The sequence below is a fragment of the Saccoglossus kowalevskii genome, chromosome 20 (assembly GCF_978046115.1).
Source record: "Saccoglossus kowalevskii chromosome 20, keSacKowa6.1, whole genome shotgun sequence".
NCBI classification, from domain to species: domain Eukaryota; kingdom Metazoa; phylum Hemichordata; class Enteropneusta; family Harrimaniidae; genus Saccoglossus; species Saccoglossus kowalevskii.
The window spans coordinates 12,587,705-12,606,509 of record NC_140660.1 but is presented as its reverse complement, the minus strand read 5'-3'; the positions used below and the strand labels follow the sequence as shown (position 1 = coordinate 12,606,509).

The 18,805-nt window shown below is 35.9% G+C and overlaps 1 protein-coding gene across 1 annotated transcript in view; it reads right to left on the bottom strand.

Moving 5' to 3' along the window:
- Nucleotides 1-18,805, bottom strand: part of LOC144355192 (uncharacterized) — a 50,436-nt gene that overhangs the window by 9,800 nt on the left and 21,831 nt on the right. The window contains exons 14-20 of the mRNA XM_085494375.1: nt 14,865-14,963; nt 14,287-14,385; nt 6,102-6,200; nt 5,493-5,591; nt 2,746-2,859; nt 1,740-1,838; nt 1,140-1,238 (exon numbers count right to left, since the gene is read on the bottom strand). Coding sequence (XP_085350501.1) covers nt 1,140-1,238; nt 1,740-1,838; nt 2,746-2,859; nt 5,493-5,591; nt 6,102-6,200; nt 14,287-14,385; nt 14,865-14,963 — 708 coding nt within the window. The remainder of the gene's footprint in view (nt 1-1,139; nt 1,239-1,739; nt 1,839-2,745; nt 2,860-5,492; nt 5,592-6,101; nt 6,201-14,286; nt 14,386-14,864; nt 14,964-18,805) is intronic.

The following is an 18,805-nucleotide window of genomic DNA, read 5'->3' as shown; positions in this document are numbered from 1 at the left end:
TAGTAACCGTGCGTCATGTAACGAACATTCATACACACAAACTAGTCAGTCCTGGGTTTTGAGTTATTATACTATAATTCCTAGAATTGTTCTTTTCCTAGCCAGTTTATTTATGTAATGTTTTACGAGTGCGTATCACTGATATATGTGACGAATAGGGAATGCCGCTTCTCCCTGGTCGTCGAATCATTCCCTATTTTGCTGTGGTATCTAAAGTGCAAAATTTCGTAAACCCACCTCCTAAGAATAGAAAAGTTGCGTCCGGTGCGTGGTGAGGGTCGCGTTTAAATGCCGAACCTTTGCAGGTACGGGCGATTTTGCTGGGAAGAACTGTATCAAGCGTATATTTTGTTTACCTATTAAAATGCCTGTGAAATGCCTACTATTTTATGGCTTATCTTTTGCTTGAAATATATACTAGTACGAATCTTAGTCGTTGTATGATCACAGAAAATAAATTTAACGCCAAAAAGTGCTTTTTAGTTACGCCTTGCCACAACCTATTGTACGGTCGCTGAGCTAATTAAATCTTCATTACATTTGCATAACGAAAAAATAATTAATTGACATTTTAGCCTTTTTAGCGTGATCGCGAAAACTAGCGTGCCCGTGAAAGAAATCCCAACTATACGCATCTGCAGGTGGACCCACTTCGTTGTAGTGAAAACCGGAGCGGAATCACACCGGTGATTATGCTAATTAAAAGTTGTTGACTGACGAATCGGCTCCGATGTTTGAATCACATTTCCGTTGTCATTTTTGTGAGTGAAATATCTAAACCCCAGCAACCCTACCACCATAAGTGTAGCCTTCACTACACTACATTACATTACATTACAATAGTTTATCCCGTAACATTCAAATAATTAGATCACGATAATGCTTGATCAAAAACGAATTTATGTCACTGACTACAGCAATAATTATAGCCAAACGTTTTGATCAATTTTATTGCGTCGGAGGATTTTAAGTTGTTTTAATAGTCTTTGATACTGAATATTGTTGAGGAAATCGGATAGTAATTTATCGCAATCTAAATATATTGATTTCAAAGCCAGTACTGTATTCAAAACAGCCAGTTCACATACAGAGCAATACATAAACTTTGCAAAAGATAATGTTTACCCTATTACACTCACCTTATCACGTGGTTCTTTTTTCACATCTGCTCTCAGGAGTATTTGAACTGTAGAATCATGTCCATATTCTGCAGCCAAATGAAGCGGTGTCTTATGTGTCTGAAAGGCAAAAATTTTAATGATGCACTTATAAATCGATGCAGCAATTGCCTACACAGATAGAAACAAAGCATGGAAATAAATAAAAATAGATTTCCACGGTCTTTACAATGAAACTACTGTATCAATGGAGCAGGCTTCATGGCAATGTAGGCACGGGCACATAACATAATTATCTAGTCTAAGCATGGTCATGATAAGTAAACAAATAAAATAAGTAATAATCCTTGTCAAGTATAAATCAATTCCAGTGACTTTCACATTAACAGTCAAACAGTCAGCTCAATTATATTATGTCAGAAGTAAAATATTGTTTTAATTTATACAATATGGATTACAATTTATAGTAATGTAAATATATTGATTTCAAAACCAGTCTAATGCGCATATGCAGTGGTTGTCTTGTATTCAAAACAGCCAGTTCACATGCACATTAGAAAATTCACAATACATGAAAGTTGTAAAAGATAATGTTAGTTATGTTTACTTTGTTACACTTACTTCATCACGTGGATCTTTTTCCACACCTGTTTTCAGGAGTATTCCTACTGTAGACTCGCATCCATTTTCTGCAGCCAAATGAAGCGGTGTCCGATATAACTGAAAGACAAAATGGCATATTGATAACGGAAGGTAAATACCAAATTGATGCAGCAATAATATTTACAAGTAAGCCTGAAGTCCCATCTTGACAAAAAACACATGCATAACCTATGTTAAGTAAGCAAATAACACCGAATAAACGGCAAGGTAAATACTACGTCTAATTATAGTAAACACGTACTGCGTGCGTGACTCGAACCGGCGCTCGTGTACGGCACCTAATCGCCTAGCTTCACGCCGCTACACGTCTTCCCCTCGGCCACCGGGCATCCCCAAAAAAGGATGCTTAATAACCGAGCTTGTTACGTGCAGAGAACATAAAACCCGTCCACGCGATCCGCGCCACACAGCGTGGCCAGAATGCGGCAAAGGCCTTCAGATCTGGCTGTAGTAGGATGCTGTACCATTACTTTCACAGTACAAATTCAAGCTTAAATTCGTCATTTCTCACAGAACACTAATTTTGAAGAAGTGGATTTACGGAATAAAAAAATCAAGCATAGTGATAGTATCACCTTCAGTGTAAACATATTTTGCGTCATTTTTTTCATAATAAAGCAAGTAGAATCGTATGGAACCACTATGCATTGTAGCAAATTATAATTTCACCAAAAAGCTATGAACAATGGTATGTTGTCAGTGTACAACTTACTAAGTAATACAAATACCTATTATATTAAACTAAATACAGAATTGCAGAACAATACGGAAACAATAACAATACTTACGAAAATATGATATTCGTACAAGGTTTACACGAAATGGCACTACTGTACATCTAATAATGATACTAACATAGTACAAAATATACAAGAGGGCGTACAATATATAGGTATGAAAATTAAAAATCGAAATTGTTATTTCTATAAATCAAAATATTTATATCGCGTGACGACAAACTCACCTCGTCACGTGGTTCTTTGGAGACACCAGCTTTCAGAAGTGTTTCTAGGACTGGGGTATAATTCATAAATGAATATTTACCAGTTGCAGCTAAATGAAAAGGAGTGCGTTTCTTCTGAAAAATTGAAAGCACGAATGAATTATCTGGATTTCTGCTGATCATCTAGCCGGTGAGGTAAATTAGTTTGATTAGGAAAAATTGTGTGTACAAAAGAGGTCACTGAGGTAAGTTACTTTTATATAGAACGAATAAATGGTGATCCTTCAGTTTAGAAAAGCCTAAACAATGAAGGTAATTAAACAATCGTGTTTATTTTTTAGAGAAATCACACCAAATTTAGTAAAAACTTACATATGCACTACAGTTGAATGATACTGACATTTCATTCTACATCAAGTGATACAAGTATCTCTCATATTATAAATGAATACAAAATTGTAGAAAAATACGGGAACAATAACAATATTAAATAAATGGCATTAGAACAAGATTTACACGAAATGACATAACTGTAATACTGCTGTTAACAATGAAACAATTAATTCATTCAAGAGGAGCGTACACTGTGGTAAAAAATTAAAATTTAACCATCATTGTAAATACACATTTATTGGTATTATTATTGGTTATTGGCGAGGGGGCGAAGGTCTTTGTCCGAGGGCGAGCAAAAACAGATAGACTTATGAGAATGAGCGGGAAGAACACAGAGAGAAAGTCAAAAAATGACGTGGCACTACAAGTCGAATGACAACAAATCATACACAAACTAACCAAACGCACATGAACAGAATCCTCTGTAATTTTAAAACCTAATTTGGCACATATTTATAAAACGATTTTCAATAAATCTACACTCAGTAATTATAATCCAAGTAATCAGATTAGTTAATGCAAGCAAATTTATGTTTTTACATCATGACTGACTAATATAAAAGTACGTCGATATCTCAACATTTCGGTTGTTTTAAGCACTATTTCATGAATTATTTTTGGAAATTATTTTATTTCAGATATTATTTAAACTCTCCAAACCGCCGAACGTCAAACACCATTTTTTCACAAGTATATAAAAGCCCACGTTTTTAATTGAATTTAAAACCTGAGTGCATATTTTGCGTCATTCCTGTAATAACCTTATAACAATACATCATTCCTTGCTAGTTGTATTCATTTAATAACAGATAACAACCTGGAATGGTAATGAACAATTTTTTGCGCTCTATGAACTCAATATCTGTTAGTGTTCAAATGCGACTGTACTATTCACACATTCAGAAATATCCAGAAAAGTAATAATAAAAAAATTAATAATTCTTGCAATGAAATTGTCATATCAATGAAGCATTCCTCGCGAAATTGTCATATCAATAGAGCAGTCCTCGAGAAAAAGTATGCTTCAACATATAACCTGGTCTGGGTAAAGTCAATGTCATGAGGTGTATTGCTAAAAAAGACACAATTGCTATTATGCGCCCAGTCGGTAGACGCATTTGACACTACTCGAATAGAAAGTACGAATTGTTATGTGACCTCGATGTGACCCTTGGAAAAACTGTACGAGTATCTGTATGGTGATTGAACAAGTGCCGCGGGCCAATTAACGATAGACACAATTAGCAGTGTGACTTTATACTATTTTAAAACTGAGTTCAGGGTCGTTGCTGCTCGAAATCTTGTTCAATAAAGGGGGTCTACACTTTGCACGACCCTGAATGCTGACGAGCAGTACGACCACAGTCGAACCCGGCGTTTAACATTCGTCCGAATGCCAACCTGGAAGGGAGCCCCTTGCGCTATGGACGTGAAGACAGCAACCCCGGTCGCTGGCTACTTAAAATTCACCGGGCGACGCCGCCGACTGATACTTTTCGACACGTGTCGGAAAACGTTATGCTTGGTTACTAAAAAATTAGTAACCGTGCGTCATGTAACGAACATTCATACACACAAACTAGTTAGTCCTGGGTTTTGAGTTATTATACTATAATTTCTAGAATTGTTCTTTTCCTAGCCAGTTTATTTATGTAATGTTTTACGAGTGCGTATCACTGATATATGTGACGAATAGGGAATGCCGCTTCTCCCTGGTCGTAGAATCATTCCCTATCTTGCAGTGGTATCTAAAGTGCAAAATTTCGTAACCCACCTCTTAAGAATAGAAAAGTTGCGTCAGGTGCGTGGCGAGGGTCGCGTTTAATGTCAAAACTTTGCAGGTACGGTCGATTTTGCTGGGAAGAACTGTATCAAGCGTGTATTTTGTTGTTTACGTAATTCATTAGACTGGCAATGTCGGAACTTCCGTTTTGTTTTAACAAAAAAAATAATTAATTGACATTTTAGCCTATTTAGCGTGATCGCGAAAACTAGCGTGCCCGCGAAAGAAATCCCGACTAGACGCATCTGCAGGCGACCCTCTGCGTTGTAGTGAACACCGGAGCGGAATCACTCCGGTGATTATGCTAATCAATTAAAAGTTGTTGACGAATAAGCTCCGATGTTTGAATCACATTTCCATTGTCATTTTTGTTAGGGAAATGTCTAAACCCCAGCACCACTACCACCATACCAAGGATTTTAAATTGCTTTAATAGTCTTATTTGATACTGGATGTTGAGGAAATCGGATAATAATTTATCGCAATCTAAATATATTGATTTCAAAACCGGTACCGTATTCAAAACAGTCAGTTCACATGCAGAGCAATACATAAACTTTACAAAAGATAATGTTTACCCTATTACACCCACCTTATCACGTGGTTCTTTTTTCACATCTGCTCTCAGGAGTATTTGAACTGTAGAATCATGTCCATTTTCTGCAGCCAAATGAAGCGGTGTCTTATGTGTCTGAAAGGCAAAAGTTATAATGATGCACTTATAAATTGATGCAGCAAATGCCTACACAGATGCAAACAAAGCATGAAAATAAATAAAAATAAATTTCCACGGTCTTTACAATGAAACTACTATATCAATGGAGCAGCCTTCATGGCAATGTAGGCACGGGCACATAACATCATAATTATCTAGTCTAAGCATGGTCATGATAAGTAAACAAATCAAATAAGTAATAATCCTTGTCAAGTATAAATGAATTCCAGTGACTTTCACATTAACAGTCAAACAGTCGGCTCAACTATATTATAATGTCAGAAGTTAAATATTTTTTTTAATTGATACAATATGGATTACAATTTATAGTAATCTGAATATATTGATTTCAAAACCAGTCTAATGCGCATATGCAGTGGTTGTCTTGTATTCAAAAAGTCAGTTCACATGCACATAAGAAAATTCACAACAATACATGAAAGTTGGAAAAGATAATGTTCGTTATGTTTACTATGTTACACTTACTAAATCACGTGGATCTTTTCCCACATCTGCTTTCAGGAGTATTTCTACTGTAGAATCACGTCCATTTTTTGCAGCATAATGAAGTGGTGTCTGACAAAACTGAAAGACAAAAGGGCATATTGATAACAGAAGATGATTACCAAATTGATGCAGCAATAATATATTCACAAGTAAACTATATGCGCACCATATGATATAACCTGCATATATAGCGTATATAGCAACACGCAATATGTGTGTTGTCTTAAACTGAAATGTGTAACCAAACATATTGTACACACACATATTGACATCACATTGGTACAGTAATTTTATTATGACTTTTAGGAAAGTAAAACATTCAATTATTAATATACATTGTTAGTTCACATTTTAAAATATTCTTCAGTTATTATGAGAAACTGACTGAATTTTTGTATTTGTCCGTTACGTATCTTAACAATACAATGTGATAATCTCGTACAATTGTTAATATTCCTATTTCAGAATGGTGTTGGGAAAAGATGATTACAATTCAATGTAATCTAAAAATGTCGATTTTAATGTGACACAATAGTAACAGAATTAATTTGTTTTTCAAATTATTCAATCAAAATACAAAAGTTTGACCTTAATGATGAATCGTATGGCGTAGTGTGACATTTATGGGTGTACCAAAACTCCAATGTGCCTACACGGTTGGATACAAAGCAAGAAAATAAATAAAAACAGATTTCCATGTACTGTGCATACGAGGCGCGGAATGTAAAATTATTATTTTGTGTATAAATGACTGATGTGTGTATGTATTCATTAATTATATGTGCATTAAAAAATGATGTACGTATTTTAAATGGCGTGTGTATTAAAATGAAGTATGTTTTAAAAACTATGTATGCTTGAAAAATGACGTGTGTGTATTAAAAATGATGTGTGTATTAAATGACGCGTGTTTAAAAACGACGTGTGTGTTTTAAAATGACGTGTTTGAAAACGACGTGTGTTTTTTTAAAAATGACGTGTGTGAGGTCGAATGAAAATGTGTGTGTGTAAAAAGAAAAAAACACGTGCATTAACCGTTTTACACCTGTGAAGTCGCTATTTTTGAATGATTATTTTTTCATGTGTGTGTGTGCAAGAAAACGCGTGCATCAACTATTTTACGCCTGTGGAGGGCGCTATCTTCGAATGATTTTTTTTCGTGTGTGTCTTAAAAAAATCGCGTGCATTAACCTATTCACGCCAGTGGAGGCGTCGTCTCAAGTGGTAGCCATTTTCGTTTGTGTATTTTTATAACGTCAATAAGGTACGTACAAAGGAACGTGCCCAGCACGAACGTTTCATTCATTCGGCCCTATAAATTTAACAACTTAAATAATATGAGTAACTAAGATTTGTGGTGTAATAATAAACTGTAGGTTTAGCATAAACTTTACAACATTTCTATGAAATGTACAATTATTACACACACACACCATGTTACATGGTTCTTTTTCAACATTTGCTTTCAAGAGTATTACTACTCATGAATGGGAAGAACACAAAGAAAAAGTCAAACAATGAAGTGGCACTACAGGTCGAATGGCAAGAAATCATACAAAAACTAACCAAACTCAAATGAACAAAAACCTCCGTAATTTTAAAACCTGATCTGCCACATATTGATAACACGATTTTCAATAAATCTATATTCAGTTGTTACGAACGGGAATACGAGATAGTCTCCCGCGAACCTGGCCGCCAATATCTCGCACTCCAGAACGCAACACTAAAGGTCAAACAAAGGCACACAGTCAGGATATGTCCAACAATACTAATTTAATAATACAATAAGCATAAACCAGTAACAGGAGTGATATAAATCACAAACCGGTCAACAATATACATCACAATAAATATAACATTAATGATAATAGCCCAGCTCGGAATTGCCTACCCTACCTAAGTGCAGAACTCGTACTGCGTAGCTTCAGCGATAGTACAGTTAATCACAGCAACGTCGACGGCGATATCAGTTCTACAGCTCCAAACTACGAGGTCTCGGGGAATGCAAATTACACGACACTGACCGTAATGTTACACGACTTCCATACCGTCTGTGCAGAGAAAAGACCAATATCAGCAAACCACGCGTTCTGGCGAAACGCAGGTCTTTGAATAAAGTTGGTTTTACAGCGCAGAACCACAGCAGGCTGTTTTGCGTCTATCAATCCCACATGCCGAATTGGTCAGGCATTATCTTGAGACAAACGTTGGCTGCCACGTTGACTCTGCACCGGAGCTGAGCTGAGCTGAGCTGAACTGAACTGAACTGCACTGCACTGCACTGCACTGCACTGCACTGCACTGCACTGCACTGCACTGCACTGGTCGGGAGCTGGGTGACAACTGACTAACTCGTGTTCACGTTCGTCTTGCACAAACACGAACGAAAGAATATTAATTAGCAATGACAATACACGCTGTCTATTCTAATTCCGCAGCTGGGCAAGCCTCACTAGCTAACTGGGCATTATCAAAATACATTTACTTTACAGCAAAAATAGAATATCACAACAAGTAATTATAATCCTAGTAACCGGATTGGTTAATGCAAGCAGATTTAACTTCGGACATCATGACCGACTATTATAAAGTACGTCGGTGTCTCAAAACTTCGGTCATTTTAAACATTGTTTCATGAATTGTAATTTGGAATTATATTATTTCAGATATTATTTAAACTCTACAAACCGCAAAACCTGTTTCACTTGTGTCGCGCAACGTTTTTTTTACTAGTAAAGAAAAGCCCACGTTTTGAATTAAATTCATAGTTGTCAAATATAGTACCCATACATCCCCAAAACCTGAGTGCATACTTTGCGTCATTCGTAATAACCGTATGACAATTCATCTTTCCTTGCTTGCGGTAACAAATAATGACAGATAACAACCCAAAATGGCAATGGACAACTTTTCGCGCTCTACAAACTTTAATGTTCGAACGCGGCTGTACTACTTCTAACACGTTCGAACTATATTTTACGAATGGAAAAATATATTATAATTGTTGTAATATTATTTGATACTAAATGTTGGTTAGGAAATTTGAATATAATTCATCGTTATCTGCTTGAACCTGGTCAAGGCACGGTCAATGTCACGAGGTGCTTGGATCATATAAGAACCGAATTATGTATTGTTAAAAGGTCACAATTGTTATGTGCCCAGTCGGTAGACGTATTTGACATTACATGAACAGAAAGTTGCATTATCATGTGACCTGATGTCACCCTTGGACAAAACTGAACGAATATCCGTATGATGAATGAGCAGGTGCCGCGGGCCAATTAACGATCGACACAATTACTTGTGTGACGTCATAGGATTTAAAAACTGAAACAGCGTGGTTGTGGATTGTTGCTGCTCGAGATGTTGTTCAACAATTGGGGTTTACGCTTTGCACGACCCTGAAAGCTGGTGAGCAGTACGCCTGTGGAGGGCGCTATCTTCGAATGATATTTTTCGTGTGTGTCTTTAAAAAATCGCGTGCATTAACCTATTCACGCCAGTGGAGGCGTCGTCTCAAGTGGTAGCCATTTTCGTTTGTGTATTTTTATAACGTCAATACGGTACACGTACAAAGGAACGTGCCCAGCACGAACGTTTCATTCATTCGATTTGTGGTGTAATAATGAACTGTAGGTTTAGCATAAACCTCACAATATTTCTATGAAATGTACAATTATTACACACACACCATGTTACATGGTTCTTTTTCAACATTTGCTTTCAGGAGTATTTCTACTCATGAGTGGGAAGAACACACAAAAAAGTCAAACAATGAAGTGGCACTACAGGTCGAATGACATGAAATCATACAAAAACTAACCAAACTCAAATGAACAGAAACCTCCGTAATTTTAAAACCTGATCTGCCACATATTGATAACACGATTTTCAATAAATCTACTCTCAGAAAATATAACCCCAGTAATCGGATTGGTTAATGCAAGCAGATTCAATTCTGACATGACAGACTATTATAAAAGTACGTCGATGTTTCAAAATTTCAGTTGTTTTAAACACTATTTCATGAATCGTTATTGGAAATTATATATCAGATATTATTTATACTCTTCAAACCGCTAGACCTGTTTTTTTACAAGTAAACAAAATCCCACGTTTTGAATTGAATTCATAGTTAATTAAAATACCCATGCATCCCCAAAACCTGAGTACATACTTTGCGTCATTCGTAATAACAATAGGACAATTCATCTTTTCTTGCTTGCGGTAAAAATTAAATGACAGATAACAACCCGAAATGGCAAAGGACAAGTTTTCACGCTTTACGAACGTTATTGTTCGAACGCGGCTGTACTACTAACACGTTCGAACTATATTTTACGAATGGAAAAATATATTATAATTGTTGTAATATTATATGATACTAAATGTTGGTGAGAAAATTTGAATATAATTCATCGTTATCTGCTTGAACCTGGTCAAGGCAAGGTCAATGTCACGAGGTGCTTTGATCATTTAAGAACCGAATTGTGTATTGTTAAAAGGTCACGATCGGTAGATTGGCCTAGTCGGTAGACGCATTCGACATTACACGAACAGAAAGTTGTATTGTTATGTGGCTGAACGAGTATCCATGTTATGAATGAACAGGTGTCGCGGGCCAATTAACGATAAACATAATTAGCTGTATGAGTTCAGGGTCGTTGCTGATCGAGATCTTGTTCAACAAAGGGGTCTATGCTTTGCACGACCCTGAATTCTGACAAGCAGTACTACCACAGTCGAACCCGGCGTTTAACATTCGTCGGAATGCCAACAGGGAAGGGAGCTCTTCCGCTGTGGACGTGACGACAGCAACCCCGGTCGCTGGCTACTTAAAATTCACCGGGCGACGCCGCCGACTGATACTGTTCGACACAGGTCGGGAAACGTTATGCACGGTTACTAAAACATTAGTAACCGTGCGTCATGTAACGAACATTCATACACACAAACTAGTCAGTCCTGGGTTTTGAGTTATTATACTATAATAGCTAGAATTGTTCTTTTCCTAGCCAGTTTATTTATGTAATGTTTCACGAGTGAATATAACTGATATATGTGACGACTAGGGAATGCCGCTTCTCCCTGGTCGTCGAATCATTCCCTATCTTGCAGTGGTATCTAAAGTGCAAAATTTTGTAAACCCACCTCTTAAGAATAGAAAAGTTGCGTCCAGTGCGTGGCGAGGGTCGCGTTTAATGTCGAACCATTGCAGGTACAGGCGATTTTGCTGGGAAGAACTGTATCAAGCGTATATTTTGTTTACCTATTAAAATGCCTGTGAAATGCCTACTATTTTATGGCTTATATTTTACTTGAAATATATACTAGTACGAATCGTAGTCGTTGTATGATCACAGAAAATACATTTAACGCCAAAAAGTGCTTTTTAGTTACGCCTTGCCACACAGCCTATTGAACGGTCGCTGAGCTAATTAAATATTCATTACATTTGCATAACGAAAAAATAATTAATTGACATTTTAGTCTTTTTAGCGTGACCGCGAAAACTAGCGTGCCCGTGAAAGAAATACCAACTATACGCATCTGCAGGTGGACCCACTTCGTTGTAGTGAGAACCGGAACGGAATCACCCCGGTAATTATGCTAATTTAAAGTTGTTGACTGACAACGAATCAGCTCCGATGTTTGAATCACATTTCCGTTGTCATTTTTGTTAGTGAAATATCTAAACCCCAGCACCACTACCACCATAAGTGTAGCCTTCACTACACTACATTACAATAGTTTATCCCGTAACATTCAAATAATAACGTTTGGATCAATTCTAATGCGTCGGAGAATTTTAAATTGTTTTAATAGTCTGATTTGATACTGAATGTTGTTGAGGAAATCGGATAATAATTTATCGCAATCTAAATATATTGAGTTCAAAACCAGTCTAATGCGCATATGCAGTGGTTGTCTTGTATTCAAAACAGCCAGTTCACATGCACATTAGAAAATTCACAACAATACATGAAAGTTGTAAAAGACAATGTTAGTTATGTTTACTGTGTTACACTTACTTTATCACCTGGATCTTTTTCCACACCTGATTTCAGGAGTATTTCTACTGTAGAATCACATCCATTTTCTGCAGCCAAATGAAGTGGTGTCCGATAAAACTGAAAGACAAAAGAGCATATTGATAACAGAAGATGATTACCAAATTGATGCAGCAATAATATATTCACAAGTAAACCTTATGCGCACCATATGGTATAACCTGCATATATAGCGTATATAGCAACACGCAATATGTGTGTTGTCTTAAACTGAAATGTGTAACCAAACATATTGTACACACACATATTGACATCACATTGGTACAGTAATTTTATTATGACTTTTAGGAAAGTAAAACATTCAATTATTAATATACATTGTTAGTTCACATTTTAAAATATTCTTCAGTTATTATGAGAAACTGTCTGAATATTTGTATTTGTCCTTTACGTATCTTAACGATACAATGTGACAATCGCGTACATTAGTTAATATTCTTATTCTATGTAATCTAAAAACGTTGATTTTTAAAAAGCCACAACAGTATATAGAATTACATTTTTTCATATTCAAACAAAATACTAACGGCAGACCGTAATGATGAACCGCATGGTGTAGTGTGACATTTATGGTTAAAGCACTGTGCCGACACAGTCATACAAAGCCATAAAATAAATAAAAAATAAGTATATTCCCATGTACCTTGCAATTAACCTACTATATCAATGGAGCTGGCCTCATTGACAATGTGTGCTTGAACACAAAACATCATAATCACCTGGTCTAAACAGGGTCAAGATAGGTCAAATATTTACGTCACAATAATCATTGGTCACAAAACGAATACATTCCAGTGACTACAACCATAATTATAGTCGACTCAATTCTATTATGTCAGAGGTAAAATAATTATCCAATAATTTTAATTGATACAAATATTGATGAGAAAATTGGATTATAATTTTAGTAATCTAAATTGATTTCAAAACCAGTCTAATGCGCACATGCAGTGGTTGGCTTGTATTCAAAACAGCAAGTTCACATGCACATTAGAAAATTCACAACAATACATGAAAGTTGTAAAAGATAATGTTAGTTATGTTTACTTTGTTACACTTACGTAATCACGTGGATCTTTTTCCACACCTGTTTTCAGGAGTATTTCTACTATAGAATCACGTCCATTTTTTGCAGCAAAATGAAGCGGTGTCCGATTCAACTGAAAGACAAAAGGGCATATAGCAACACGCAATATGTGTGTTGTCTTAAACTGAAATGTGTAACCAAACATTGTACACACATGACACCACATTGGTACAGTAATCGTATCAGGATTTACTAGGAAAATAAGGCATGTAACACTTAACATACATTGTTAGTTCACATTTTAAAATATTCTTCTGTTATGTGAAACTGTCTGAATATTTTTAGTTGTCCGTTACGTATCTTAACGATACAATGTGACAATCGCGTACATTAGTTAATATTGTTATTCTATGTAATCTAAAAACGTTGATTTTTAAAAAGCCACAACAGTATACAGAATTACATGTTTATATATTATTCAAACAAAGTACTAAAGGTTGACTGTAATGACGGACTGCATGGCGTAGTGTGACATTCATGATTAAACAAACACTCCAATGTACCTATCGTGTCTTATAGTGTGTTGTCTTAAACTGAAATGTGTAACCAAATATATTGTATATATATATCATATACTTTGCAATGAATCTACTATATCAATGGAGCAGACATCATGACAATGTGTGCTGGAGCACAACTCATAATCATCTGGTCTAAGCAGGGTCAAGATAAATCAAAAAGTCGAATATTTACGGCACAACAATCATTGGTCGAAAACTAATAAATTCCAATGACTACAACCATAATTACAGTCGGCTCAATTCTATTATGTAAGTAAAATAATTGTTGGTAATAATTTTAATTGATACAAATGTTGATGAAAACCTTGGATTATAATGTATAGTAATCTAAATATATTCATTTCAAAACCAGTCTAATGCGCACATGCAGTGGTTGTCTTGTATTCAAAACAGCCAGTTCACATGCACATAAAAAATTCACAACAATACATGAAAGTTGTAAAAGATAATGTTCGTTATGTTTACTATGTTACACTTACTTCATCACGTGGATCTTTTTCCACACCTGCTTTCAGGAGTAATTCTACTATAGAATCACGTCCATTATTTACAGCATAATGAAGTGGTGTCTCATTCCACTGAAAGACAAAATGTTTAATGATAACAGAAGATAAATACCAAATTGATGAAGCAATAACATATTTATAAGTAAGCCTGAAGTTTTATCTTGACAAAAGAACACATGCATACCCTATGTTATTACATGCATGCATACATGAAGTAAACTTGTATAGCAACACGCAATATGTGTGAAATGTGTAACCACACATATTGTACACACATGACACCACATTGGTACAGTAATCTTATTATGATTTGTTAGGAAAATAAGGCATTCAATATTTGTAATAATTTTAATTGATACAAATGTTGATGAGAAAATTGGATTATAATTTATAGTAATCTAAATATATTGATTTCAAAACCAGTCTAATGCGCACATACAGTGGTTGTCTTGTATTCAAAACAGTCAGTTCACATGCACATTAAAAAATTCACAACAATACTTGAAAGTTGGAAAAGATAATGTTAGTTATGTTTACTGTGTTACACTTACGTAATCACGTGGATTTTTTTTCACATCTGCTTTCAGGAGTATTTCTACTGTAGAATCACATCCATTTTCTGCAGCTAAATGAAGTGGTGTCTGATTACTCTAAAAGAAAAAATGTTTAATGATAACAGAAGATAAATACACAATTGATGCAGCAATAATAGATTTACAAGTAAACCTTATGCGCACCATATGATATAACCTGCATATATAGCGTATATAGCAATACGCAATATGTGTGTTGTCTTAAACTGAAATGTGTAACCATACATATTGTACACACAAAACATTCACATTGGTACAGTAATTACGATTTTTTCAAGAAAATTAGTCATTCAATACTTAACATACATTGTTAATTTATATTTTTAAATATTCAGTTATTATGAGAAACTGACTGAATATTTTTATTTGTCCGTTACGTATCTTAACAATACAATGTGATAATCTCGTACAAATGTTAATATTCTTATTTCAGAATGGTGTTGGGAAAAGATGATTACAATTCAATGTAATGTTATGTAAAAATGTTGATTTTAATGTGACACAATAGTAACAGAATTAATTTGTTTGCAAATTATTCAATCAAAATACAAAAGGTTGACCTTAATGATGAATCGTATGTCGTAGTGTGACATTTATGGATGTACCAACACTCCCATGTGCCTACACGGTTGGATACAAAGCAAGAAAATAAATAAAAACAGATTTCCATGTACTGTGCATACGAGGCGCGGAATGTAACGTTATTATTTTGTGTATAAATGACTGATGTGTGTATGTATTCGTTAATTATATGTGCATTAAAAATGATGCATGTATTTTAAATGGCGTGTGTATTAAAATGAAGTATGTTTTAAAAACTATGTATGTTTGAAAAATGACGTGCGTGTATTAAAAATGATGTGTGTATTAAATGACGCGTGTTTAAAAACGACGCGTGTGTTTTAAAATGGCGCGTGTTTTAAACATTATATGTATATTAAAATGACATTTGTATTTTAAACATGACGTGTTTGAAAACGACGTGGGTGTTTGTAAAAATGACGTGTGTGTGTTCGAATGAAAATGTGCGTGTGTAAAAAAAAAACGGGTGCATTAACCTTTTTACCCCTGTGGAGGGCGCTATCTTCGAATGATTTTTTTCGTGTGTGTGTTAACAAAATCGCGTGCATTAACCTATTCACGCCAGTGGAGGCGTCATCTCAAGTGGTAGCCATTTTCGTTTGTGTATTTTTATAACGTCAATAAGGTACGTACAAAGGAACGTGCTCAGCACGAACGTTTCATTCATTCGGCCCTATAAATTTAACAACTTAAATAACATGAGTAACTAAGATTTGTGGTGTAATAATAAACTGTAGGTTTAGCATAAACCTCACAACATTTCTATGAAATGTACAATTATTACACACACACACCATGTTACATGGTTCTTTTTCAACATTTGCTTTCAAGAGTATTTCTACTCATGAATGGGAAGAACACAAAGAAAAAGTCAAACAATGAAGTGGCACTACAGGTCGAATGGAAAGAAATGATACAAAAACTAACCAAACTCAAATGAACAGAAACCTCCGTAATTTTAAAACCTGATCTGCCACATATTGATAACACGATTTTCAATAAATCTATATTCAGTTGTTACGAACGGGAATATGAGCTAGTCTCCCGCGACCTGGCTGCCAATATCTCGCACTCCAGAACGCAACACTAAAGGTCAAACAAAGGCACACAGTCAGGATATGTCCAATAATACTAATTTAATAATACAATAAGCATAAACCAGTAACAGGAGTGATATAAATCACAAACCGGTCAACAATATACATCACAATAAATATAACATTAATGATAATAGCCCAGCTCGGAATTGCCTACCCTACCTAAGTGCAGAACTCGTACTGCGTAGCTTCAGCGATAGTACAGTTAATCACAGCAACGTCGACGGCGATATCAGTTCTACAGCTCCAAACTACGAGGTCTCGGGGAATGCAAATTACACGACACTGACCGTAATGTTACACGACTTCCATACCGTCTGTGCAGAGAAAAGACCAATATCAGCAAACCACGCGTTCTGGCGAAACACAGGTCTTTGAATAAAGTTGGTTTTACAGCGCAGAACCACAGCAGGCTGTTTTGCGTCTATCAGTCCCACATGCCGAATTGGTCAGGTATTATCTTGAGACATACGTTGGCTGCCACGTTGACACTGCACCGGAGCTGAGCTGAGCTGAACTGCACTGCACTGCACTGGTCGGGAGCTGGGTGACAACTGACTAACTCGTGTTCACGTTCGTCTTGCACAAACACGAACAAAAGAATATTAATTAGCAATGACAATACATGCTGTCTATTCTAATTCCGCAGCTGGGCAAGCCTCACTAGCTAACTGGGCATTATCAAAATACATTTACTTTACAGCAAAAATAGAATATCATAACAAGTAATTATAATCCTAGTAACCGGATTGGTTAATGCAAGCAGATTTAACTTCGGACATCATGACCGACTATTATAAAGTACGTCGGTGTCTCAAAACTTCGGTCATTTTAAACATTGTTTCATGAATTGTAATTTGGAATTATATTATTTCAGATATTATTTAAACTCTACAAACCGCAAAACCTGTTTCACTTGTGTCGTGCAACGTTTTTTTACAAGTAAAAAAAGCCCACGTTTTGAATTAAATTCATAGTTGTCAAATATAGTACCCATACATCCCCAAAACCTGAGTGCATACTTTGCGTCATTCGTAATAACCGTATGACAATTCATCTTTCCTTGCTTGCGGTAAAAAATAATGACAGATAACAACCCAAAATGGCAATGGACAACTTTTCGCGCTCTACAAACTTTAATGTTCGAACGCGGCTGTACTACTTCTAACACGTTCGAACTATATTTTACGAATGGAAAAATATATTATAATTGTTGTAATATTATTATTTGATACTAAATGTTGGTTAGGAAATTTGAATATAATTCATCGTTATCTGCTTGAACCTGGTCAAGGCAAGGTCAATGTCACGAGGTGTTTGGATCATATAGGAACCGAATTATGTATTGTTAAAAGGTCACAATTGTTATGAGCCCAGTCGGTAGACATTACATGAACAGAAAGTTGCATTGTTATGTGACCTGATGTCACCCTTTGACAAAACTGAACGAATATCCGTATGATGAATGAACAGGTGCCGCAGGCCAGTTAACGATCGACACAATTACTTGTGTGACGTCATGGGATTTAAAAACTGAAACACCGTGGTTGTGGATTGTTGCTGTTCGAGATGTTGTTCAACAATTGGGGTCTACGCTTTGCACGACCCTGAAAGCTGGTGAGCAGTACTACCACCACCACCACTACATATTATCATAGTCGAATCTGGCGTTTAACATCAGTCTGATGTCCAACTGGAAAGGAAGCCCTGGCGCTGTGAACGAGAACGTAGAGTTTGACGCTTCAACCCGTTAACTCTGGTCGCTGGCTACATAAAATTTACAGGGCGACTCCGCGGACTGATACTGTTCGACACACGCCGGGAAACGTCAGGTACCGAACAATACTTCACACATACTAGTTAGTCCTTGGCTTCGAGTTTCGTTATTAAACTATGTTAATGCATAGAATAGTTTTTTCCTGGCATGTTTATGTAGGATGGTTACCGACCTTGCAGGGGTGTCTACAGAGCAAACTTTCGTAAACCCACCTCTTACCAATAGAAAAGGTGGGTGATGAGGGTCGCGTTTAATACTGAACCTTTGCAGGGGCGGGCGATATTGCTGGGGAGAACTGTATCAAGCATATATTTTGTGTACCTAATAAACTATGGTTTCACGGAATTCATGTGTGGTGTCGTATGTGCAAGATTGGCCGGTGTGCATTATTGCTTCTTATTATATATGCATGTAATTATATTGAATTATACTGGTGCCCATCA